The 23,523-nt window shown below is 41.1% G+C and overlaps 1 protein-coding gene across 12 annotated transcripts in view; it reads right to left on the bottom strand.

The window, feature by feature from the left end:
- Positions 1-22,490, bottom strand: part of tnikb (TRAF2 and NCK interacting kinase b) — a 68,053-nt gene extending 45,563 nt beyond the window's left edge. For all 12 annotated transcript variants that reach the window (XM_042398651.1, XM_042398650.1, XM_042398647.1 and 9 more), the window contains exons 1-7: positions 22,039-22,490; positions 15,081-15,146; positions 4,959-5,015; positions 3,240-3,365; positions 2,465-2,575; positions 1,153-1,243; positions 724-854 (exon numbers count right to left, since the gene is read on the bottom strand). In XM_042398651.1, coding sequence (XP_042254585.1) covers positions 724-854; positions 1,153-1,243; positions 2,465-2,575; positions 3,240-3,365; positions 4,959-5,015; positions 15,081-15,146; positions 22,039-22,146 — 690 coding nt within the window. In that variant the 5' untranslated portion in view covers positions 22,147-22,490. The remainder of the gene's footprint in view (positions 1-723; positions 855-1,152; positions 1,244-2,464; positions 2,576-3,239; positions 3,366-4,958; positions 5,016-15,080; positions 15,147-22,038) is intronic.
- Between the last annotated feature and the right edge of the window lie 1,033 nt (positions 22,491-23,523).

A 23,523-nucleotide genomic window follows, 5' to 3' on the forward strand; every position in this document is an offset into this window, starting at 1 on the left:
GATTCCTTTGCATGATGAAGTTAAATGTTAAATGATAAATGACTTTGTTCTTTTGTTCCGTTGGCCAGAAAATTCCAACAATTCCTCCAAATCATTTTTTTTTTGAACAGTGATGTGTAACAGTTTTAGAAACAAAACAGACAAATTACGTCCGACTAAATACTTCTGATAGAGACACCAGATTAGAAAACGCTCCTCTGTGTTGCTCAGGGTCATTTAGTCCTTTAATTTGGAGGAATTGCTGCAATTTTTTATAATTTTCTTATTGTCAACAAATCTCACGTGCAGAGCCAAACCAACAACGTATCCAAAGTCTGATATATCTTATTCTTCTTATGCCGTACACCTCCATTGTTGTCCAAAAACTATTAAAAACACGTCAATGAGCCACACCGCTGCTCCAAAGACTAATAACAGCGATCGGTCTCCAGAGAGTAGTTCTGTGTAAGGCAGACGCCACTGAGCATGTGCAGGAGTTTACAGCTTCACTAGCTTGTTGTGCTACATATCACAACCTCAATGTACGATGTAGCACAAAGTCGCACAAAACACACGTTCCAGTGCTTTAAGAGAGTCGCTGTACTGGTTTGTATTCAGTTTATATGAGCTGAAAGCGTTGAGTCACAGTTAGTAGAGCATGCATAATCACTACACAACACGTCACACACACACATACACACACACACACACACACACACACACACAGACATATCAGACACATACCTTGAAGTCATATGTGGCGTCTGGGTTCTCGTCACAGGCGATGACCTCCGGGGCCATCCAGTACGGCGTCCCGATAAATGTGTTCCTCCGACCCACCGTACGATCCAGCTGAGCGCTCACACCAAAGTCCACTGCACGCACACACACACACACACACACACACGCACACACATACAGAATTAAAGGCTTTAAAAGGCTTTGCCATATCATTATATATTAATGTACAAGTATCCAGCTACATTATTTTCCTTTGGTAAAATACATAATTTATGATTCCAAATGTTATTTTTAGCTTTGTAGCAGCAGCAGACACGATGCAAGATGACACAGTGTGTGTGTGTGTGCGTGTGTGTGTGTGTTTATGTGTGTTAATGTGTGTGTGTGTTTATGTGTGTGTTAGTGTGTGTGTGCGTGTGTGCGCTCTCTCACCTAGTTTAACCTCTGCGTTCTCAGTCAGCAGCACGTTCTGGCCTTTAATATCTCTGTGGATGACCTTGTGCTGGTGGAGGTGGGTCAGACCCTGGAGACGGAGAAAAAAAAAAAAGCTCAGAAAGAAGAAGAAAACATGATTGATAGAAAAAAAAACATCCTTTCATAACAGAACATATTCTGTACTATATATAGTACTACTGTACTACTGTATTATACATGTGACTGTACAGGCAGCTTCATGTTTTGGAGTTATGATTTAGATTTATTCTTCTTTTTGAGGCAAATTCATGTGTTTAAGCCCAGTGAAACTACAGTTAGGACATATTTAAAATACTGCTTATAATTAACGTTCTGTAAGAAATATTGTCATTTAATTAAAGCCAGTTTAATTTATAACTGAAAGTATTAGTAGACTGTCATTTACTATCTTTGAAATAAAGAAAACCCCCCAGGTGTATAAAATGCTACAATTTTAAACAATATATTAATGATAATCCCTTAATGTAATAATGAATATCTATATGTAGGAGACAAATGATCAGATGTTTAACTATAAAGGATTTTTAAGTTATAATCCTTACATTTTTTATTAAATCAAACTTCCGTATTTTTCTCAAAAGTGGCCATTTAATTTATTTCCATTTTGTAATTAACTTTCGATATAATAGTTTTCATTGTTAGTTTGTTTGGCTGCACTGTAAACAGATACACCTTCTGTTGTTTACACTCATTCTTTCAACAATAATCATGTTTGATTCCTTCAATTGTATTTGATTAGCAAATATATTAGTATGAGTTTGTCATTAACTATCTTTGAAATTAAAAAAAACCCAGATGTATAAAATGCTACGATATTATATTAAATATTACTCATTATCCCTCAGAATGTTCAGATTTTCTTCATATAGAGTTATAATTAATTAAGATGTTATTTATCTACATGTAACAGTCAAAAATGATCTTTTTTAACTTTAAAGGCTTGTTGATCCTTTAAGAGCCCATATTGCTAAAATCAATACAACGGCTCATCAGTATCCCTGTATGGAGATAATAGAAGATAAGAGAAAAACTAATAGATAAAAATCATAGGAGATATGTTGTACTGAGGGGAACTTGTGACACTACAGTAGAAAAGAAAAGTATAAATATAAAAATACCTAAAATAACACAGAAAATGTAATTAAGGCGTTCCACAGGGATCTATCCCGGGTCCCCTTATAGTTGCAGCTGTTTGTTGTTTTTTCACCAGACTTTGATGTTTTCCTGCTGCTGTTGGTGTTTATTTACAGTTTACAGTCTGGATTCTCACCCTGAGGATCTCCCTGCAGATGTAGGCGATCCACTCCTCCTTCAGAGAGTTCCCTTTGGTGTTTTTGATCAGATCTGTCACCGATCCAGCCCCGCAGAACTCCATCACCAGCTACACACACACACACACACACACACACAGGTTATAACCCACACCATCATCATCCTGCACTCTACATCTTTCCTTCCACTTTTACACTGTTTTGAAAAGGCAGCTTCTTAATGGACCGAATCTCTGACCAAATCTCTTTAATCTAATCTGTCTCATATGAACCTCCACACATGCTTCACTGGTTGGGCTGGAATCTGCCTGATATATCGGCCGATAATATCTTATTGCAGTTATAATGGTATCAGTGTATATTTAGCCAGCGAGAAACAAGAGATTGCGGTGCTGAAACGTCCAACTAGCATGACCGTTATGTAGTTTGTCCACCAGAGAGCAATGAAAAGTAGATTTTTCAACTGTAAAATGTTCTTTTAAAATATCTAATCTTAAAGTTTCTTTATAGATTTTTTTACGTCCAAATATTGATAACAGTATTGGCCTCAGTTGGGCTCTTCTTCAGTTAATATCTGTTTTACAAATAATAAAAAACTTTTTTAAATTATTTTAATTTCAAAAACAGCTGCTTGATTTTTAAGGGCATTTAATTCATAAATTCAGGTAAAAAAAACTATTTATTGGATCTGTTTTGGGTTGATTGTCAGGTTCAAACCACTAAATGCTCCCGTACATCCAACACACACACACACACACACACACGTTTACGTACCCACAGCTGGTCGTCCATGCCAGGAGGATTTTTCTTGATGAAGGCTCCATAGTAGGTTGCAATGTTTCTGTGGTGGCTGTACTTCTTCAACATGTTGATCTCTGCTTTAATCTCCTCCTCCTCATCCTAACACACACACACACACACACACACACACACACACACAAAAAGAGGCACAACACAATGCTAATCTGCAAACTCTGTGTTCAGTGAAATGTGATGACCCTAATCCTGCAGGATTTCAGATGAAGAACTCGACCCCAAACTGGCAGGACCCGTTGACATTTTTTGCCTAAAGCTTCGGGCTCGAGCTGTAGTATTTTCAAGCATAATTTCATAAGAATATAATCTCTCCTCTTCTTCTTCTTCTTCTTCTCTGCCAGTTGTCTGAGTCGTCAATCGTAGCCAATGTGTTGCTGCATTCATGGATGTGTTAGGAGAACAAGATAGAGCGCCAGTTTTCCCAGTAGCCACTTAAATCCCTTGCGGCCCAAAAAGCCTTTTCCCCCATAGACCGCCGTTATAAAAGAGTCTGCTGACAGGACGACAAGGTCAATTATGACTCGTTCTATTCTATCGAATGTTTAAACCATGAAGGTTTTATATTTATGAAACATTCCTTGAGCCCAGATAAGTGATTTAAAAGTTTGTGAAGTCATCCCACGTATTCAACAGCAAAACACGGAAGCAAACCTGAAAACTGAAAAATGTTTTTGGCTCATGTGTCAGATGAGTAATTTCCATTTGTCACACGCTGGATGGACTTTTGTGTTTTTGTTCTTTTGACTTCCTTGGTTTTTGTTGTCCTTCTGATGCCCTCAGACTGAGGGACTCTTTCCTGGTTTGGGGTTTTCTTTGTTCCCTTGTGTGTTCCTTCTGTGTTTTTTGTGTCACCTGTTTGTTTACTTTAGTTCCTGTTTTATTTTGAAATATTTCCTCCTTGTGTCTGGTCACTTTACTTCCTGTGTTTGATTATTTCATGTGTCTCACCTGTGTTTCATTTGCAGTCACTCCCTGTGTATTTATAGTCCAGTCTGCTTTTGTTCGATGTTCCTGGTTAGTGTTCTTGTGACTTTTTTGCATTTTCATTAAATATATCTGCATCAGGTTTTCCCTGCCCACCGTCTCTGCGTTTGGGTCCACCTGCTCTGATCACCCAGCTCCCTGACACCATTCAGGTTTTCAGTTCCTATCATACATCCATGGTTGCATTAATCTGGTGAGACAGTGGTCACTAATGGATGAAATGAAGTAAAAACTTGCAAAAGAGGAGCTTCTTAAAATCCTCAATGATTCGGGGAAGATCGTTGCATCGTGGAAACATTCTGACGACAGATAAAAACCTCCAACCTTCCTCCAAAACCTTTAAACCTGCACAAAGATCTGATGTTTGGAGCTGCGAAAAACATTTACTATGGTTTAATATTCAGAAAAGGCAAAGTTGTACCAAACTCTGTATTTGCCGTCGTCAGATTAATGACTTTTTATGTGTCAGAAAGCTTCCAAAGTGATGATATAACTTCGTCTTTGAAGGAAAAATAATATTAATAATAACAAAAATATAGCTTCAGGTTTCAGGTCAGTCCGGCTACACACACACACGCATTCTGGTCTGCAGGACCAGGCCGGTTCAATCAGGTTGGATCTGAAAGATGCTGGTGTGTGTGTGTGTGTGTGTGTGTGTGTGTGTGTGTGTGTGTGTGTGTGTGTGTTACTTACTCCTGTGACGTCCATGACCTTGATGGCAGCAAGTTGGCCTGTTTTGACATGGCGACCCTGAAAGACAGAGAGACGAATTAAAAAGACGCTGATTAGGATCTAAAATAAAATTCTGATAAACAATCTCATCACTTCATCATCATAATGTATTTTATACTTCAGTATTAATGTACTATAAATATGCACTAAAGGGAAAATTAGACATTACTGTCACAGAGAAGGAACTGTTAACTTTAGTCATCTTTATAAAAGACATCCATTTATGTCCTGAGATATTAAATAAACAGTGTTGGGTTTCCCCGAGATGATGTGACCTGTACGTGTTCAGGTATGTGGTAACTGGTGAGTCAACATGGAACAAGGAAAAATATAACAGGAAACAGTTGTTGTTACAGTTTCTGTGTTCAAACAATCACAAGACACACAAATGAGAGGTGAGTCAATCCTGAAAGCTGAAAGTATTTCTGCAATGACTCGACGTTATTCTGCTACGCTTGACTTCCAAAAACGCTCCAAATTTAGACATCTGCTTTACTTCAATGAGCTGCTCTCTGTGGCGTCATGTGACGGCTACGATGTTAGATACGGAAGTTTATTACTGCCGAAATGAAATGTTCATCACAGTCAAGAGTAAGTTCTCTTTTTATGGAGGTTTGATATTAATTAAAGAGAGAGAAGTTATCTGTGTCTGTTGAAACTATACAGCCTCTCTTTTAAAGCATCATTTGTGGGAATAATATTATTGAACACTGTGACACACGGCCTGTGATACAAGGTGGATGCACACAAAATTAATCCCCAATCATAAACACTATGTTCATGATTCATGTGGTTTTCACTAAATGTACGATGGCACAAAACTGAATATTAATGTGAGTTTGTGCTGAGTTGTGGACATATTTTTCCTAAACGCTGGTCGTCACGGTGAGGCAGCTGCTGGAGTAACTTAATGACGTGATGAGGTTCAGCTGGAAAAGCGCGACAGTTGAACGAGCGATACGAGTTGAGTTTAAAGGAAGAGACGTCCTTTTTAGAAGGGATTTTGGGACATTACAGCTTCACACCTTTCCTGCTCACGAACCCTTGTGTAAAACCAGCTCTGTTCTTCAGGGGGACCCATCCCCCAACCACCAAAAACTGAACTGAAATGCCAGAGGGAGCGAGAGCAACGACCAGCGCTGGCCTGATAACTGCTAGTGAGCCTGGGAACTCGGTAAGGTAACCCGCCTCCCGGCTGTCTCTCTCTAATTTTGGAAAACAGTCCCTCTACCTCTGCGTCCTTCCACGTTTTCTACACTGTCCAGGTTAGGACTAGTATCGATACTCAGCACTGAATCCCCTAGACTTGACTAGTCCGTAACACTGGTTAGCTGCATAAAACTAAAAATCAAACGTTCAATTCCCACATACAACACAACGTCAGTCGACACATGAGAGGGAGGGATGCACGATATTATCGGCACGTCAAAGCTCTAAAATGAAATATCGGCATCAGCGAAGTCTGGTGAATTCTGCCGATTATGAGAGGCCGCTCCGCTAGCCTCCCAGCTAACGTTAGCACTGGCTCTCCGTGTGGATCCAACTGGACCACCGAGCCCCGGTTTGTTATTCGGCTTAAAATGGGAAGAAGCAGCAGGTCTGACGGGCGGCTGAGTGAAGTGGAGCCTGCAGAGGAAACACCGGGACCGTCAGGGTGAAACAGTCCGTCGAGGTGCTGCGGTGTTCGGCTGCAAAGACAGGAAACACCTCGGCTGACAGGATGTACCACTCTGTTTGAAAAATAAAAAACTTCATCTTCTTCTTTTTGGTTTATAACGGCGGTTGGCAACCAGCGTATTAGGTGCATTACCGCCCCCTTCTGCTCCGGAGTGTGGACCAGAGATTAAATCCTACACATTAATCCTGTCTGTCTAATAAACTCAAAGAAAACTCTGCTCCTCCCACTTGGCAGGTTCATTAAAGTTTTAATGCTGAGCTCCTGAACTCCAGTCTTCCTAAATTCTTCTTTCATATATTGTCTTTCTTGATCATACTTAGTATCGGCATTGGCAATCGGCCACAATGAGTTGGAAATATCAGCATATCGGCAAAAAATCCAATATCGTGCATCCCTACTACAGACCTCATCTGAAACCAACAAATTGTTCCAGGAATTAAAAACAGTAAATCTGCAAAAGATACAGAGAGAAAAAACCTGCAGAGCATCTGACATTAGCTCAGAACGTTTAGAGAACGTTTGTGTAACTGTAAATATTGTCAGCAGTCAAATAAGCTGCATTTTCTGTTCACCAGTGTCGTGCTACTGTAGGTTTAATCCCCGTCATCGCTGACGTGCTCCTGAGCAAGGCGCTACAGCAGCTGTTCACAACCTCTCTGCCTTTTGAACCTTTAAAATGACGCAACGTCTAAGTGCAACTCTTCATCATGAGTCAGCAGATTTCTCAGATTGTTTCCTTTTTAAAAAAAAAAAATGTTTAGAGGCCTGATGAAGCTGCCCAGAATCACACACACACACACACACACACACACACACACACACACAAACATCTCAGTTTTCACCTTGTGACCCTTCAGCAGCGTTTAAATGAATCATTTAAAATCCGACACTTACTTCTCCTTCACCAAACTCTGAAGTCAGTATCACAGCTGTTAAAGCGAGAAAGTGGGAATTCATCCACCTCAACACCACCACCCCCAACCCCCACCTCCCTATTAACACGCACACACACACACACACACACACACACACACCGCACCATTTCCTCATGGTAACCTAGCAACAGGCCTGGCAGGTTGTTTTGTGAGGGCAACGAATGGGGGTTGATAGAGGCAAAGTGATGGCAGTGTGTGTGTGTGTTAGAAGGCCATGATATTTCACACTCTGGGTCACTTGTACATGTGAGTTGCTCACACACACACACACACACACACACACACACACACACACACACTCAGAGCGTCTGGTTACTCAGTGTTGCATCAGATACTGAATGTATCTGACAGGCTGCAACCACCTCAGAGTACGGACAGTCTCTTGTTCTTTTTCACATCTTTCTGTCTGTCTCTCTTTATGTGTTTCATCTTTTTTTTCATATCACTGATTCTTTCTTTCTTTCTTTCTTTCTTTCTTTCTTTCTTTCTTTCTCTCCGTCAGTCTGCAGCTGTTACATAAAGAGTGTGAAAGTCAAAACACCAAAAATTGGGGAAAAATATCACAAACAAAGTGTTTACGTTCGTCTGAAGTGGAACAAAAAATGTAAACAGACTGAGTGAATAAATGATGACGAACATGAATCGTCTGAAGAGCTGAAAACATCAGTGGAGCGATGATGAGGAGGCTGTAACCTTCCTCACATCGATACATGAAACTAACAGAAATGTCATATTTCCATCATGTTTTCTGTCGTTTGAGCTCTGACTGTCGTTCTTTTAATGACGTCTTCTCTTTGCGTCTTCTTCTTCTGCGACGGTTTAATGGCGCCGACTGGAGAATTAGCAACTCCAGCTGTTTATCTGCTGATATTCACACATCTGGACTGGACGGAAACAAACAGTCATTCGCATGTTCTTTTGCTGAATGTCTGGAAATTTTAATCTGTGCTACGTTTGGATGTAAACTTGACTTGTTTAAAGCTTAATTTATGCTCTAACACTGTCTAACTAGGAAGTTGACTGTCAACTTCACTCTGCATTTAAACCACACTGATGGTTAAAGTGTAACGACAGAATCAATTGAGTAAAGTGATCAAAAGTTGACTTTTCATGCTGGGATCAGACTGCAGAATATCTTTGTTTTCTGAGATGGTCACTGTGTCAGATCAGGTGATCATAAAGTAGGAAATTCTTGCTGTAAATTGGCAACTAGTGAGACAATAATAGTGTTGGTGATTTGACTTCACTGTTCCACTCAAGCAGCAACTTAAAGTGCCGCTAGCTGCTCCATTCAAAAAGCCTCAACGTCTCTCTAGAAATACTGAGTCAATCATTTTTTTCATCGAGTCATTCTGGTCTCAATCTCTAAATTCAGTCCCTCTAATGAAGCTTAGCGTGAATTCAGGCAGGAAGACTCTTAATCATTCGTTCATTCATAATTTCACTCTTCTCTCCGCTCCTCCCGCTTTCACATCAGCTGTTAGTCGCTTCACTTCTAGTTGACAAATCAGATTCCTCCACGATCCCTAAACAGCCAATCACGGCCTAGCTGTCAACCTTTAAAACCATTTCCCTCTCTGTCGCTGTCAGCTGTCATTTCAGGCAATAATCGCATCCACCCCCACCCCATCCACCCCCACCGCCGCAACGCCGGAGCTCGCTCCTCGCCATCCAAAGACTTTTACATTTATTATCATGCTGTTCAATAAACATCATTCACTACGTAAAACTGAGTCTCTTCTGATTGAAATAAGTGTGCTGGTGCTCATTTTGGAAATTACTGCTCCGTTAATAAGATTTGAAGACTTATAGCAGCTGTGATGTCTGCCGTGTGGGTGTTGATTGACAGCTGTGATTGACAGCTGTGACTCACCTGCCCTGTTAGCACAACTTAGCTTCCAGAGCGTGAAAGACAACACCCTGCACTCTTTATGTGGAAGATCCTGCCTCTGAACAGGAAACATGGCGCCAAATTGACCATAAACTGCAACTCTGGGCTTCAAACATTTGACGTCACGCCTCGCTGCATCCATCTTTACATACAGTCTATAGATCCACCTGACAGCACCAATAATTAATGTTTTAATTTTAGCTGATCAACTGAAACCAGGACCTTCAGTATTTGAATCAAACAGCCAAAGTCAGGAGGCTTCACCTGCGCCAGATACACATTTAATCAACGCTGCGTTTCTTCTTCTACTGTTATAAATACAAGTATTGGATATTAAAGCACTCTGATCGGGATCGGGGCCAGAAAAACTTGATCCAGACGTGGCCAGCTGTTTTTCTTTATCCGTGACATCCACTCTCCCTCTCTTTTAATGCGATAATCTCTGCTGTCTATAGAGCGTCTCAGTGTTCGATACAGATACGGCCGCGTGTCTCGTCTTAATGACTCGTCTCTTTTAACTGTCTGTTTTTATTGATCTGCTTTTCTATTATTTACTGGCAATAAAACATCATCAGCTAAAAAAGCCTTTAAAAGGGAAAAAAAAACCTGCAGGAGAGCAGCAGAGGAGGATCCCTCAGACATGCAACAGATGTTTTCCACACTTTTATTAATTTCCCCCTTGATCCTCATAATTGTGCTCTATAAATAAATTGACCTGACTTGACTTGCAGTTATAGCCGTGTGTGTGTGGACCAGATCTGAGGGGTCCTGGGTTTTACTCTGCAGGCTTTATAATCCAGATAACTCAGTAAACCTACGTCTCGGACTTCTCGGGTTAAGTGTCGCTGCGGCTGCGGCGGGGACGAATGATGACAACGATCCGCCAAACTGAAGCAATAAAAGGCGAGTGAGATAAAAACGGGGGGGGGGAGATGAACGGATGAGATACCGTCTCAGAGAGGCTCTTTGTTTTGCTATCTCTCTTCCTCCAACACTGACAGCCCGCTCAAACAATCTCCCAAAGGTGACACAGAGCTCCCAGTATATGTGTATGAGAGAGAAATAGAGATTATAGCATGAGGAAGCTGTATTAAAACAGCACACACACACACGTATGCATGCAGGGAGAGAGATAAAGATAGAGACAGTGAGAACAGAGAGGGCGGCGGCAGGTGAGGAGGAGGACGACGACTGGAGATAAAAAAAAAAAGGCAGAATGTCCTTTTGAGGCAGCCTGAGGCGTAAAAACACACCTGAGGTACCTGCGTTCAGACAAGCCTCACATTCCTCACCTGAACACAAGCCCTGACACATGAAGACACACAGACACAAACATCCCAGATACGAGCACAGATAACATCCTGAAACGCTGCCGGAACAAATATTTTAGTTGACCGGTGTTTGATTTTGTTGACGTGTTATTGTGAAGGAAATGAAATGTAAAAATCTAAAAGATTCATGTTTGAATTTCTAACATGGAAAAGTGTTTTAGGTGCATAATTATCAGCTCAGTCATTAGAATCTCATGATCTTTAATTGATATTATGATGATTTTTTTGCAGTGAATATTAGGGTTGAATACCAGGAACAGAAGTGTCAGTATTCCCAGGAATTCCCGCCCTTTTCCAGGTAAAATACAGCAGGATTTTTAACATGCGTCTGCTGGTGTCTTAGTGTCTGGATATCAAGAATCACTGCAACTAAACTCATTTACGTTAAAGATGCAACAATTATTCAATTAATCAAGTAGTTGATTGACAATCAGCTACAGTTTTGATCATCAGATACTCGTTTTAGTCGTCAAAAACGCAAAAAAATTGCTGGTTGCAGCTTCTTAAATGTTGTTTTCACGTGTTTTATAGAAGAAACGACTGCTGGATGTTTGAAGATGTCACGTTGAGCTCAGAAATTATAACATGTATTTTTCTCTATTTGACAAAATGATTAATCCTGAAAATAATCAGCTGATTCATCGATAATGAAAACATGCAACTGTCCCACCTAAACACTGACGTTTGACCTTAACGCTGTTATTACAGTAAAATAACTTCATAAAACTTTCAGCTGCAGCATCTTTTCCAGTTATTTTTCATGTTGAAATGGCAGCTTGTAATTTACGATGTGGCAAAATCTTCTTTTGAATAAATTTGAACAAAACTCTGCAGATCAACATCAAGCTCAGTGAGACGGCAGGAAGTGTTCAACAGAAAACAGCACTGATGTTGCTGAAACAATACATGCATGTAGAGCTGCAACCACTGAATGACAGAAAATTAATCTGCAACTATTTTGTTAGTCGATTGATCGTTTAAATCATTTTTAAAGCAAACATGTTGAATATTCCCCAGTTCCAGCCAGTTATTTCCTTATGTGATAATAAACTGAATATCTTTGGGTTTTAGACTGTTGCTGGAACAAAGCAGACAATCTGAAGATGTCACCTTGAATTTTAGGAAACTATGACGACTAACCGATTAATCAAGAAAATGATGAATCGTTAGTTTCATGCGATGGATTTTTCTTTCCTGCCACCGCAGCTCAGTCCATCATTATAAAGACGGTCAGATGCTCCCAAATAACAACTCACACTGTTAAAACTGTTGAAGTTTCTGTGTGTCAATGTAACGGAAACATAGAAAATATGACCACACAATCTAAAACACAAAAGAAAATTTGGGTTTAAATTAAATTTAATGAGTAATTCTCTGCAGTTAGTTTTCAGAGGAACGATATATTCCCAGTAAAATCTCAGAGAAACATTGGATCCATGAAGCTGGCAGCTCCTGCACAAACAGATTCCATACAGAGTTTCTATAAAGCAGTGAATTAGCATTCTGAGCTAAATCAAACACTTCTGTTGACTTTGTGTGTTTGCAGCTGATTCAGAATGAAAAAAACCTTCCAGCTGCCAGAAATCTGATGAAAAAAAAACCACACACACATGAACGAGGGAGGAGGCTTTTTAAACGCCTCATCGGCTCGGGAATCAATCAGGAGTTTAGTTTTGACTCATGAAAACATGACATGTTGATGATATTCTTCCAGCAAACACGAGAAACGCTTCATCACGTCTCATTATGACCTTTAAAATGTCTAAAAAAAAGTTCTAACGCATCACATATTCTATCATCAAGCCGTCTGACATGAACAGGTTGCTAATCAGTAGCTGTGATTACGTTAATAACTAATCCTAATGATCAACGACACGAGTACGAGCTCGCAGGTTGCAGGAAGCTCTCGATGTTTCTTCATTGGCTTCAACACAACTGAAATGTGATGAAAGGGTCAAAAGTTTGATTCCCCAGAGGTGCAAACGTGCATTAAACTCCTGACAGTCTCTGTGGATAACAGCAGCAGCTCAACGCCTGCAGTAAAATGTAAACTTTAAGCATATTTTTCATTCTTTAAAGGATCTCTGAGAACAGACAGTCTTCATCATTCAGATCTTTTTTTTATTTATTGCTCGCTCACTATCAGTAACTGAGAGAGATAAAGATACTAAAACTGGGAGCCAGGAGGCGTCAGGAGCCTCCAGGGTGGAAAAAATGTAAAAGCAGCAGGAAAAAAAAAAAAAAAAAACGCTGGCAGGGAGGATGAATGAAAAATATTCAATAAATGTTACAGAGCAGCAGAGAAACTGAGGACATTTATTTAAAGTGTCAAAACTCTTTTAATTCAGTTACTTTTTCTTCTTCTATGGTACATTTTACTGGAAAATACGGAGTCAAATTTCACTTTACAGAAAACAGCTGACACATAACTGTAATTTCTGTGTAATTTGACCCAAATTAAAGGGAAAATTAGACACTTCAGATGAATTTCCGGTGTAGAAATGTGTTTGTATTTTATTAGCAGCTCAAAATTCAATTACTTTCCATTAATAAATAAGTATTTTACTGCTTTTATTGATCTTTCTGTTGAATATTTTGTAAGATTTAGTAGATTTGGTCATGTATTCGAGAGTGATGAAAGAAATACTATAAATACTCAACTAAAAACTTTGTACTTATAGCGGATGTTCTGTCAATATCAGTGTGTGTGCTGTATCTTTTTCTTGCAGCGTTTTATCATGTTTGAGTCCGAGGTCTTAATTAACGGACGAGCAGCGCTTGTGTTTCGTTTTGTTCGGTTGATAAATTATTTCAGCCGAGGAGGCGTCAAACACCGGATCAATGCAGAACGTCCAGCAGACAGATTGAATGTGTTGATGCTGTGTGAGTGTGTGTGTGTGTGTGTGTGTGTTAATTAAACTTTCAAAGTGAGAGAACACACACACACACACACACACAGAGTCTACGTGGCGTCTTCTGCTGCCTGACAAACTATAAATCTAATAGTAACTTTAGTTTTGGATAAAAATGAGATTTTGTGAGTTCATGTCGGGATCACGAGGAGGAAAAGAGGATGAAGTGAAGAATAATAATAACATTTAATACCTGAAATGTTCTTAACTTCTCCATTAAAGCTGAGTTCATAATAAGTAAAACCACATTTAAACTGAAGAGTAAAAACAAGACAGATTTATACGCTACAGTTAGCAGCTGAATCTGAGGGCTGATGTTGTTTAATTTGGTCTTAATAGAGCAATTATTTGTTATTGTATTAATACAGAAACATTTTATAATGTTTCTTTAACATGTCGTCTTGATGCTTTCTATGTTTTATTTTAAGCATTTTGAATTGTCTTGTGGTTTAAATGCTATAAACTTGCCACATCTTGTTAATTTGAGCTCCAACTTTAAGAGCCGCACATAGTTTAGACGCAGCTCGACACATCAACTCAGAACCGCCGTCAGGTAAAAACAGACACCACAGTCACAACAATGGAAGTGAAACGTGATAAAGCTGTTATTTATTTTTGGCATAATTGTGGATATTATTAGAGAGAGAAGAACGACAGCCAGAACTGAACTGGGAAGTTGCAGTTTTATGTTCTGCATCTGAACCATCTGACTACCAGTAAAAACTGTTTCTACACAATCATGTGGACATGACTTATGGACAGGTTGGCATCTGTTTTAAAAAAGTACTTCATATAATATATATATATATAATACCACCTTTATTTGTTTTTATTTTATTCTGTTTTTATGATATCTGATATCTGTTTTCTCTGAACCCTTTTTGTAATTTTTTTTTGTGTCAATAAAAATTAAACACTAAAAGAAATACCAGTCTGACTTCTTTCTAACTCAACACCTCCAGATTATTTTCATTTTCTAACTTGTTGTCTTCAGCCACAACCAACGCTGACTCATGTGACATCACTTGAGGAAACACAAAAGGCTTTTTACTCATTTTTAGGTGGAAAATCAGCAGAGTTCGCCTTGAAGTGATTTATTTATGGGTTAAGTAATACAAGGTAAAAAGTGGGATTATTTAAAGCCTTTTGTGCAGGTTTACAGGGTTATTAAAGAGTTATCAATGTGAAAACACCCATTAAATGTATCCAAAGTCCATTAAAAGACCACTGACAAGTCAATATGACCATTACAGGTCTTCCATTATTGTTTTTGCTTTAATGGCACCAACACACACCTACATAAATACTGTAGGAGTTGAGGATTATGAAGTCTTACCTTGTAGACCTGCCCATAGGTGCCATTACCAACCAGTTCAACCAGCTCAAAGATACCAGCTGGGTCCTGAGAGAGAAAGACAGAGAGAGAGAGAGAGAGAGAGGGAAATGAATGAGGAAGAGGAGGAAGAACAGGGAGAAGTTAGTCAGGAGAAACTGCGTCTGACCACATTAAGGACATGAGATGAATGTAGGAATTTGAGGTGGAATTTGACCTTCACACTCACACAAACACACTGAAAGGTTGAGTGAGCGCTGCATACCTGTGGTATTACCCTGCACAGAGCCTCACTATCACCACACTGTTATTATTCCTTCAATAGGTAACCTTCACACTTACAGAGTTTACAGACGTGCTAACGCAGATCAGTTTCAGTCGCTTTTTCTCTTGTTTAACCGCTTTTCTACTAGCTTTTGTAAATCAGTGCAATCTCTCTTTTACATGCATTTAAGTAACCAGGTTACAGTTTGCTTCCTGCAGTAATCTGATTTCTTACACGTTATGTAAACGAGAAACCTGATTTCTCCTGGAGAAATATAGTTAGTGCACAGAACCGGGTTTCTAATCCGTTTATTTCCATCTTACTATATGCATGAAAAAAAACTGCAGACAGGAAAATTACGCTCTGACAGTAGAGGATTAAAAAGAGGGATCATTTCATAAAGATCCAAAAACTAAAACTGACACAAACTAGCCTCTACAAGTCTAAATGAGTTTGTTTCCATCGGTAACCTGAGTGAAATTGTGTCTTTAAAGGTCTCGTAACAGAAATATCAAGCACATAAATCCACAACTTGTCATTTTTAATCTTCGGTTTTACACACAAACAAGACAGACTAGCTGTTTCCCCCTGTTTCCAGTCTTTATGCTAAGCTAAGCTAAGCTAAGCTAATCGCTTGCTAACTATAGCTTCATATTTAGCTTACAGTCATGAGAGTCGTCTCAAACTTTTCATTTAACTCTCGGCAAGAAAGTGAATGGGTGCATTTCCCAAAATATCAAATTATTCCTTTAAATAAACAACTTTAAAACTTTTAACATCTCAAGTGAACCCCACAACATGCTGTTTATATTGCAGGACTGGATTTTTTGTCATTTGAGTTACCTGATGAAGGTCTAAGGACCGAAACGTGTCTTTAATAACATTTATTGCAAATAAAAGGACAGTGTGAAGGAATTCTCTCTTGGACATTTCCTCCTGCGTACCGTCTACAAGACACTGAAGGTGTATATGAGTCTTTACAGTTATCATTTGTGTTATGTAGAAGTGATTTTGAATGAGGTTTTACTTCTGGAACTGAACCTGGAAGTTCCTCTTTCACTTTAGTCCTAAATAAAGAGCAAGAGATAAATGAATAATAGTTTAATATAGAAATGTCTAATCATTTATTAAGACGTTTCCTGGAAATAACTGCAATTTGGTATGAAGGCAAAATAGAAATATCCTTGAAAGAACGTGAAAGACCTGCAAGCAAAACGTTAATTCATCTTTCATTTATCACTGGACCTTTAATTCTTTATATATATTGAGTCTGTGTGTTGTGTTTGGTGTTAAAATATACAATATATGACCCAGAGGATGACCACTAATAGTGACCAAAGAAACCCCCGAACAGGATAACTGTGGACGCACACACACACACACACACACACACACACACACACACACACACACACACACACACACACAGACACACCCCAGCAAAACACACACACAGCTACACACAGACGCACAGCAGATAATCTTATCTTCAGGCTGATTAAAATTCAATAAACCTCCCAAAACACAGATCTCGATCTTTACGCATACCTGTGTGTGTTTGGTATTAGTGTGTGTGCCTGTGTGTGTGTGCATGTGTGTGTGTGTGTGTGTGTTTATGTGTGTGTGTGTGTCAGCGTACAGTAGGCCACAGGAGAGCATTGAGACTATTACAGTGAGGCCTCCTGAAGGGGATTAGCTTAAAAAGCAGCATTCCTTTCTACTCAAGGTCAAACAGAAGCACATCTAATCCTGGAGGACCGAGCCTATTCACACACACACACACACACACACACAAACACACCTGTACACGCCTGTTACAGCAGTCACATACAGTCGGACCACACACATAAGAAAAACATCAGCCGAGTAGAAAGACGGAAGAAGGGAATTGATGAATATTAAACTGAAGCCCCCTTGCGACTTACTAGCGGCTAGGTGGCTAGTGAGATTTCCCATTGACACACAGAACACAGATTTAACAATGTGTTGTGTTTTAAAAGCTTGTTATATTATCCATTGTGTCAAATCTTCACCTGAAAAGTAACTAAAGCTGTCAAATAAATGTAGTGGAGTAGAAAGAACAATATTTCCCTCTGAAATGTAGTCGGAGCTCTGACTTCAAGAGACGCTCCATCAAACTTTTTCAAGTTGGACATCAAAATTTTGGAGTTGTCTGGAACCAAGCGGCAACCTCCGAGGCTGATAAATGAAGCCAACGTGGAAGTGCCAAAAACTGCAGTTCCTTGAATGGCCACTTGAGGCTCCAGAAATGAGTCAATCCCCACAGACCCCCCCATGTTAAAATGCCCAACTTTACAGCAGAAATAAACATTTACAGCCTGGTACAAAAACCGGTTTTGGTCTCTATAGGACGTGGCTGCTTTAAGTGACGGGTCACTAGCCGCTAGGTGGCTTGTTTCAGAAACCAGGCTTCATTCGGCCCACCTCGGCTCCACCTCTTTGCCCATTTTGAATTTGGCGGGAATGAGTCAGGCACTGCCAAGATGGCGACGGCCCACTTTGAGCTTCAAAACCGCTCTTCAGAAACCAACGGGTGACGTCACGGTGGCTACGTCCATATTCTTTACAGTCTATGTCTGGAAACACCGCAGAAGTGTAAATGAAGAACCTTTTTTTCTGGTAATCAACAGAGATACCAGTTCTACTATAAATCAGTGGTTCCCAACAGTTTTAGCTTGTGACTCTTTAGAACAAAGCAGCGTCTCTGATCAGTCTCATAAATTGTGTAGCAGAGATGTTTATTAGCCATGTTTTGACTGCATAAGTGCGTTCACACTGAGGAGTATGGAAAAATGCAGTGCGCTGTGAGTACTCGGATGGTGCACTCAAAACGGTCAAAAAGTTGAGTGTGGAACTATGGACACTTCTCGCCCTCAATGGTCGCCATCTTGGCTACGTAGTGGAAGGGGAGGGACCACTTTTAAAACTGGAAGTGGCGGCCGGGTACGTTGTAAGTTATTCATGTGTTTTTTAGCACTAAGCACCACTATACTGTTGTCGGATATAAGCCATCAGTATGTTTTTTGGCAGCCTGTAATGATTTGGTAGCGCAAACGATAACGCGAATGCTAACGCTAGCTAATGCTAATTTGTGATTGTCATTTCCAGTAAGTGCACAACGGCTGTGTTTGATATGAGACAACACTACCCTGTCAAAATCTGTGCACTACGCCAGTAAGTATATAGTGTGCACAGTGTACTACATGAAAGTGTACTAACAGAAGAATGTGATTTGAGACACAGCTTTGGTCTGTTGGTCCATTATTTTGGTCCAGACTGAAATATACAACTACTGGATGAATTATCTTGAGATTTTGTACAAACATTCATGGTTCCTACTGACTCTGGGGGTCGTTTGACTTTTCCTCTAGTGCCACTATGAGGTTGATATTTTAGTTTTTTTATGAAATATCTCAATAACTCTTTAATAGATTACCATGAAATCTATTCACGGTGCCCAAACGATGTATCCTAATGACTCTAGTGCCACCAGCAGGTCAGAGTTGTTTGTATGCAGTAAATCATAATAGACATGTTAGGTGCTCACAGATAATATGACTGTAAGAGCCACTTCAGCACATAACTGTCACTGGCACATTGTTTATGTTGTATGTATCTACTGAAGCTAGCATGCTAACCAGCTAGCTCTGGACCATTTTGTACCTGAGGGGCGACAGTGAGTCACTGTAGCGTCCAGTCTGCTCTCAGTACAACATGAGAGGAAGAAGAAGTAGCGCTGCAGTAATGGTGGAGCCAGACTGAATGCTGATGAAATTAAGAAAGTAACCATTTAGATTCCCACTATGTGGTCAGTTTATCCAAATAACGCCTGTTATTTGGATAAAAAAAGTTGCACAGACTTTGTTGGAGACGCTGGCTGAGGAGACATCAGCTGTTCATGTCAGCTGATCAGACAAACCAGCTATGTGAAAGCTGTAATGAGCCATTTGGCATTGTAACACATTGCAGTAAACTGGATCGATATCAGAATATCATATCAATAAATTAGATCTCTACCGGATTACTGTTTTGTAAAATGGCAGCAATTAGTGAAAAAAATGATGCTGTGTGGCAGAAAAACTGCTGTTTTACCATCAGTGGGTTCTGTGACATTTTATAATTTAAACCTCCCCTACAGGCATGTGTGTAAATATTTAGTTGTTACTCAGAGTTATGTTGTAATTTATCTCCGTGGTGCAACCGCTTTCTGATCCGTGCAGCTCTTTGGTAATTTACCGCTGGCTCTAAAGTCTCTGTAGCGTTTTGATATATTGACGACGCCATAGCACAGATTCACTGTAAACACTGAGATTTACACTACATTCTGTGAGTAATAATGGTGGTGTGGTGATGCGTTTGGGAAGAAGAGAATGGTGGGGTGGAGGGGTGATATGCTGCCCCCTGTATGTTTGGATAAAAGTGGCAATTCTTACATATTGAACCTTTAATATCCAGTATGAATAGGAGGAATGATTACAGCGAGGAAAACCTCTTTCACTGTTCATATGGACACCTGTGAACGCGTCCTTTAAGGTAGTTATTAGTGCACGTTTCACTACAAGGTGGTGCAAAGGTGCAGAAAACTCAAAAACAACATTTGACTGTGTGATTACGTGTCAGTGAGTGTTATCTAGTGATACTATACAACATCATGGCAGTAATGGACCTGGCTTAGATGTCACGTTGGATAAGATTCACTAGCTGTGATGTTATGATATATAATTTCAAATGAATAGTTTCCTTGATTCCTGAGACAAGAAAGTTTTATTCAGCGGAACATGACGGCTTATACGAATTTGAAACATGGTAAAACAGTCGTGATAATGACTAAATTATTTGTTCGTTCTTCTTCTTCATCTCAGCAGGTGAAGCTGTAACCGTAACTGATGGATAAAAGAAGAAATAGACACTCAGGTTGGAAATACAACTGAGCTTTCCTTTTAGGAGAGCATTAAAAAGCGCTCCTTCCCCTCCTGAATGAACTGCATTCCCGTCTGAAAAATGGAAAAGGACGTGACCTCTGTGTAGCTACATCTCCGTAAAAGACTCTTAACAGCTATTAGCACCGTCCCCGTCCAGCGCTATAAGAGGAATCTCAGTCTCTGACACAAATCAGAGCCAACAGTCGACGTGAACCTGAGGAGGACGCGAGACACGGAGAAGGTGAGGAGGTGACTAAGGAAGGTGACGACGGGTCAGACTACGGGAGGAGACGATGTGAGGAGATCATTTTGGGACGTGACGCGGAACAGGAAGTGTGTGTGTATGTGTATGTGTGTGTGTGTGTGTGTGTGTGGTTGCGACAGGCTTTGCGTCACGCTGAAATGTTTCCCCCCAGCCCTCTCTGCTCCGTCCTGGGTGACCTAATTTCTAGTCGTTTTGCCACTGAGGAGAGGAGGAGAAGGCAAGGATTTATCAGTTTTACAAGAACATTCACATCCAGCTATTCTGTCTTCACATCTTTCTGTCTTTCTTTGTCCCCCTCTGTGTGTGAGAGAGTGTGTGTGTGTGTGTGTGTGTGTGTGTGTGTGTATCTCTGACACACACACACACACACACACACACACATCCAGTCCCACCCGGTCGATCATGTCCAGACTTGATTGTTGCTCTGCAGGTACAAGTGTGTTGCGTAAGCAGCAGGCAAAATGAGAAGAAAAGAAAGAAGAGCTGTGCAGAATACCTCTCTCTCTCTCTCTCTCTCTCTCACACACACACACACACACACACACACACACACAGTCATATGACATCTGTAGTTCATCTTCTACTGTTCATGCACATGATATCAAAATAAATTGTAAGTTTAAAGGCCTATTTCTCTGAATGTGTCATCAGTGTGCTTATCTCTCTCTCTCTTACACACACTCATACACACGTGCACACACACGCACACACACACATTCCTTTGCTGTCTCTTTCTATACACCTCCAATTCACGTGTGCACGCGCGCAGACCCACAAACAGCCACTGATGCAATGCTGCTGTCGCCACAACATCACGAAATGGCGGAACTCGCTCCTGTTGCGGTTATCATCGCTATTATTCACGGTGTATGTGTGTGTGTGTGTGCGCGCGCGTGCGTGCGTGTCTGCGTGCATCTGCATCCTGCCGTGCAGCCTCTGTATCTGTGTGTGTGTGTGTGTGTGTGTGTGTGTGTGCTGTGAATCTGTCAGTGAGCAGGCAGCTTAACATCTGCCCCACATAGTACAGACAGAGCGGCCTCTATTATGCCGTCTGGCGCACGCGCACGAGGGTGTGTGCACGCGCACAGCAGCAGCTCAGGGCCTCATTACATCACGTCCCAATTGTTAAGAAAAAAACATCAACAACAAACAACAACAGGAGTGTCGGTGCGATCACACACTCGTATCATCCGGCCTGATTTCCTCAATCACTGGCTGCCGTGCACGGCAATACACACACACACATATACACACACACATAGGCTACAGTACACGCACGCGCACGCACACCACCGGGCGGCCAGCAAAACCAGATGAAGGCGCAGGGAGACGCATCCTTGCGCGGTGCTTGGAAAGTAGAAGGAGCGAGGAAGGATGGCGAGGAGAGGAGGGGAGAGGGTGGACAGGTGCTTAAAAGCCTCACACACGCACGCGCGCACACAGACAGATAGACACCACATGCACGTGCACAAAGAGGGAGACATTTACCCGTAGTGCAGACAGGTCTATCTCATCCAGACTCCGCGCAGGGGAGTCGCTCGCCATGGTTCTCTCGGTAGATACGGGACTCAAGATGGAAGCTTCCTCAACGACCATCGACCGAGAGGTGCAGAGCGGCGGGGATGAACACACACACACACTCCTCTAAAATAAATAAATCCCCCCACCCGCCCCAAAATAATCCCCGAAATATCCTTGTGCAGGCGATGCTTTCCCGAAAGGAGAAACGGCCGCTCCAGGAGGGAGAGAAGACGGAGGAGGAGCGCAGGGAGGGAGGCGATGTGCGCGGTGATCCAGGTGCTACATGCTGCTCGGCGGCGGCGCGGTGAATCCGGTGCTACATGCCTCCACCTCGACCTCCAATCTGGACAGGAGAGGAGAGAGGAGAGAGGACCGAGGAGGAGGAGGGGGAGAGGGGGGGGAGGGTGAGAGAGAGAGAGATAGAGAGAGAGACACACACACACGCGCACGCGCACAGAGACACGGACAGAAGAGGCAGGAGCGCACAGCAGCCGATGCGCACTGAGGGCGAACACACTCCGTCCGTCTGTGTGGCGAAACAGCAGCGCGCTTCCCGGGAGTGGCCTGTAAGGAGGAGGCTGCGCTACAGACAGAGACGCCCACAATGTCTCTCACACACACACACGCACGCACACACACACACACACACACACACACACATATCTCCATAGAGTGTATGATGGAGAAAGAGGCAGATTTGCACAGCTGTCTGTTCTTGTATGGCAGCTTATTAAGGACAAAACTTGTAATCGATCATTCTGAGCTGCAGGTGACTTTCCCCCTCAAGCATTGACTACCAGTAGCCTGCACACACCAGGAGGGCAGCGACCACCCTGCCCTCTGTGCTCTGACTGCCAAAATGGCCTTTAAAAAACCCACATGGGACATTTTCTTGCTTCATTAATGTCTTGATGTCACATCAGAAGGACACTTCAGCAGTAACATTAGTGGCCTCTGCTCTGCTCAGACCGAGATCCCTTCAAATGAACACAAACCCGAACAGAAGAGGCAACTAAGTGCACTTACTCAAGCACTTAAGTGCAATTTTGAGGCAACTTTACTTGAGGATTTCCATTTTATGCCACTTTATACTCCATTACATTTATTCAGCAGCTACAATAACACATTTACGATTATGATTTTACATGAATGAATCAAAAAAATGATATTTCCTAGTATCCAAGTGTCCCAGCACCACTCACATTACCTGCAGAGGCAAGACGGACAGAACAAAAGGAAAGTAATTGTATTATATTCACATTATATCAAACATAACTTAAATTAAACATACAGAACTCATAAGCTGATGGTAAACATCCAATAATTACTGAGCTGTGTCAAACACCTTGTGTGTAAACATGAGTAACATTTTCAGGAAAAGCTTAACGTTAAGATCAAGATAAAAATGGACTGTAGAAAATAAAAAGCATTTCATTCTCAAGCTCATCCACG

Source organism: Thunnus maccoyii, chromosome 21 (assembly GCF_910596095.1).
Source record: "Thunnus maccoyii chromosome 21, fThuMac1.1, whole genome shotgun sequence".
Lineage (NCBI taxonomy): Eukaryota > Metazoa > Chordata > Actinopteri > Scombriformes > Scombridae > Thunnus > Thunnus maccoyii.